General features: G+C 53.6%; 1 protein-coding gene across 1 annotated transcript; it reads left to right on the forward strand.

The window, feature by feature from the left end:
* The first annotated feature begins 357 nt into the window (after nt 1–357).
* On the forward strand, nt 358–2,397 carry CAMK2N2 (calcium/calmodulin-dependent protein kinase II inhibitor 2). The gene is made up of 2 exons (XM_015426998.1): nt 358–676; nt 1,461–2,397. Exons 1-2 carry the CDS (start codon nt 514–516, stop codon nt 1,529–1,531), a joined length of 234 nt encoding a protein of 77 aa, XP_015282484.1. The 5' UTR covers nt 358–513; the 3' UTR covers nt 1,532–2,397.
* The last annotated feature ends 1,481 nt before the right edge of the window (nt 2,398–3,878 follow it).

A 3,878-nucleotide genomic window follows, 5' to 3' on the forward strand; every position in this document is an offset into this window, starting at 1 on the left:
TCACACATCTTTGTCCTAACTCAGGAGGGATGGGGCTCCAGAGCAAACTAATTTATACAGTAGCCAAATCGCTCGCTCCCAACTTGAATGCCAGCAGCTCACAAAGTAGGATTTTTACTCGCAAGGCTCCACAGCTTAGAGGGAACATTGGTCACCCCCTCTCTTCCCTGCCACGAAAGACGGGGAGGGGGGTGGAGAGAGGGAGGGAGAGGGAGGGAGGGGGAGAGAGAGAAGCGCGCTGGGGGAGGACCTTCCCCGAGCAGGCGCCCAGCCCCGGATGCATGACTTCATCCTTCCGCCTGGGTTTCCTTTATGATGTAGGGTTGTCCCAAGCGCTCGACTCAAACGCTGGTCCAGCCTGCCGGGCTCCGCATTCGTCCTCCCGCTCCCGCGGCGCACAGACCTGCTCCCGCCCGCCCCGGCACGGCGTCCCTGCCTCCTCTCGCCCTCTGTCTCTCGCCCGCTCGCCCTCTCCTTTCTCCCTCCCTCGCTCCGCGCCGACCAGCCGCCAGCATGTCCGAGATCCTGCCCTACGGCGACGAGAAGGTGGCCCGCTACGGGACCGACTCGGAAGTCAGCGAGCTCTCCTTCAGCTGCCGCCTCCAGGACACCAACTCCTGGGGCAACCAGTCCAAGAGGCCCCCCAAGCTGGGGCAGATTGGCAGGGCCAAGAGAGGTAAGGCCAGCCTGCTCCCGCGGGTCCCCTTCGTCGCCAGCCCCCCCCTCCTCCCCGGGTCTTCGCGGCTCCCTAGGGAGGGGAGGGGGGCTTGGGGGATGGTTGTTTTGCTCTCTGGCTCCCTCAGGCCTCCTCCCGTTCTCCAGCCCACCCCGCACTTCAATGTTCCCTCTAAGCTGTGGAGTGTTGTGAGCAAAGATTCTACTTTGTGAGCTGCTGGCGTTAAAGCTGTGAGCGAGCGATTCGGTTGCTGCGTCAATTAGTTTGCTCTGGAGCCCCCTCCTTCCTGAGCGAAGGCAAAAATGGGTGAGCTGGAGGCTCAAAAACTGGGAGCTAGCTCACACTCACGCAGCTTAGAGGGAACACTGTGAATCAAGACCCCCCCCCCTGGGCTCCGAGCTGCCCAGTTCCGCCTCTCCCCTCCTGCCGCAGAAGCAGAGCGCCCAGCGGCGCTTCCCCGGTCTCCTCGCCTCCTAGTCCGGCTCCCCACGCGCGTTCGGCTGGCCGGGCTCCCTCGCTAATCAACCTTAGCCCGCTCTGCGCTCTGCGCTCCGCTGGCAACCATCTGGAAACGGACCGGGAGCCATTTTCTCCCCCCCCCCAGCTGATTTGCGCCACCAGATGTTCTAAGGGAGGGAAGGATCGAGCCCCAGAGCCACAAGAGGGGGGGGGATCGAGCCCCAGAGCCCCAGAAGCCCCCACGGGAGGGGGGTATCGATCCGCCAGGCGGTGCCCAGTTCCCTCCTAACGGCGTGGTTGTCTTGTTGTTCTCTTGTCCCCGCAGTGGTGATCGAAGACGATAGAATAGACGAGGTGCTGAAGGGCATGACAGACAAGTCGCCTTCCGGGGTATAAAGCGGCTCGCCCAGGCGCCTGCAACCCGAGCTGCAGGACGTGATCACTGAGATTTTTAAGCACTTTCGGCTGTGCATGTTTGTTGGGATTGTGAACAACGAAAAGGAAAACGAGGAGGAAAAAATAAAACACCAAGGGGGAAAAGCAAAGGAAGGAGAATGAGGCTGCTGGCGACACCCTCTACCCAACCCAACCCAGACCCCCCCCCCAACCGAGGAGGTAACCGATGGGGGGTCACCTCACCCTCCTCTGCACCCCCAACCGAGCGTAAAAAAACAAAAGGGACACGAAAGAGATCTTGTCACCCGTCTCTCTGTCCTGATCTTACTTAAAAACAAACAAAAATAATGCACGACGCCCAACTAACCCGAACGGGAGTTGCCTCGAATCCAGAACCCTTCCAAGACGGAAGCGGGCCCTTTATTCGCGACGCCGGAGCGTTTGCGCCTCGGGGGGAGCTGTCCGTTTCAGCACCAGTCCTGGTCTCCGAGCACCATCTTCTTGACGCGCTCGCACGCTGAGGAGCTGTCCGTTTCAGCACCATCTCCGCCGACGCGCTTGCTTGTGTTGTGTTGTGTTTTTTCTTTTCTTTTGCCGCGGAGCTGACCACTGCGGCATCTTCCTCGCCTCTGTGCTGGGGTGCTGTTTGTTTCTCCCCCCCCCGCCCACCCCTTCCTCTCCCCCCTCCCCTTCTGTCCAGTCCTCAGCGGCAGTAAAGCCCCCCCCCTTGTCTGGGGTGACCCCATGCCACGACATGAAGGTGCTGTTTTTCTGTGAGCTCTGAGCCACAGGATCGCCCGGAGCTCTCTATTTTTAGGTGTGTGTGTGGGGGGGTCTCCTTTAGCAATGCACTTTACACCGTTCACTCCCCCCCCCGCCGCGGCTGTGTAGCTGACACCTGCAGAGACACAGAAACACACACATACACACTTCTCCAAATGTAACCGGTTTGTAGTGTTTGCTGTAATATCTCCTGTTATCTCAAACGGACACAGCCGTTCTGTTATATACAGTATCTCTCAAACCCCCCCCCCCCAGCCTACCCTGAAACCTCAAGCAGTTTGCAAAATACCAGCAGTTTGGAAGCAAACCCCAAAGCCAGCAGTGCTGAGTGGAAGACGAGAGGTTCTGACGTGGATGGACTATAATCTTAAAAGACAGTGATTGTTTCTTGCTGTCGAGAGACATTTTTGCTCCATCTTTTTTGCATGAGCTTCCTGGTCTCGGTGCCACGTCTCGGTGCCACTAGTCATCCCCCACTATGGCACGCTTCTTTTTTAAACAGGAACTCCTCATATTTGTATTTTTATATCTGAATCTTTGTTAACCACAATCTGCTAATGTCGAATGTCAAAAGAACTTGGCATCAAAAGATTGTTTGTATTTTTTTTCCTTTCTCTCTCCATAAGACAGATAGACGAGGTCTTATTAAGATGGATTTCCCATGGGAAGGCAGGTATATTTTAAAACAAAGATGGTTCTCCTCTTAATTATATATCAGTATTGGACAGGACTTCTTGAATGTGTTCCAGGTTTTGCACACATCATCGTTAACGAGAAATGTATTTAAGAGTCTTCTACTGTGATCAATGGCTTTGTTGATGGACTTTGTAGGGATATGATGAATTTAGAAACAAAAAAATAATAATATTGCACTGTTTATGAATGTGTTCAGATAACTCGCTGGTTATTTGATGCCTCTTTCTTAGGAGGGGACGTTCAGAGTTGTTTTTAATTTTGTACTTTCATTTCATTTAATTTTTTTTAAAAAGAAGACGCTTACTCTTGTCCGTTGTGCATGAGAAACCATCATCTTTTCAATAATCTACGACAATATTTTATGAAGACAACGAAGCAAAAAAAATAATAACAATATTATTGTAACGACATTCTAAGAATGACCCATTGTAAATTTTAATGCCATTTTTCACTGTACTGGTGAACAAAAACCCGATGAATAAATACATACATGTACTGAAGTGGAAGCAGGCGCGACTGAGTGTCTTCCTTGGCAAAGACGGCGTGCGATCCGGGAGCCCTTCGACTTCGGCGCAAAGCTCGCCACTGCGACTTCTCCATTGGCCAAATAATTGGGCCCATGGATGGACGTGGCTGAGAGGCTGCTTTTGAGGACGTCTCTGGGAAACTGTATAGGAACCTCTCAGGGAAAACACTACTGAGCTGCAGCCCCCAAGACAGGTAACACCTTTCTTTTTCTCTCTCGGGCAAGATGCTTAAGGGTGTAGCAAGGTACTGCACAGGCAGACCCGGGTTTTCAGGTGCAGCACCTGACTTCCAACAATTTGAGGCTTAAAACCTCTGCCGTTGCCTGATTTGGGTGGAGAGG

This window comes from Gekko japonicus, unplaced genomic scaffold (assembly GCF_001447785.1).
Source record: "Gekko japonicus isolate JY-2015 unplaced genomic scaffold, Gekko_japonicus_V1.1 scaffold238, whole genome shotgun sequence".
Taxonomy (NCBI): Eukaryota; Metazoa; Chordata; class Lepidosauria; order Squamata; family Gekkonidae; genus Gekko; species Gekko japonicus.

Bases quoted from the DNA above. Each gene is read 5' to 3' on its own strand.
- CAMK2N2 (XM_015426998.1), top strand. From the start codon at position 514: ATGTCCGAGATCCTGCCCTACGGCGACGAGAAGGTGGCCCGCTACGGG. The intron at 677-1,460 runs GTAAGGCCAGCC...TTGTCCCCGCAG, and splicing joins GATTGGCAGGGCCAAGAGAG to TGGTGATCGAAGACGATAGA.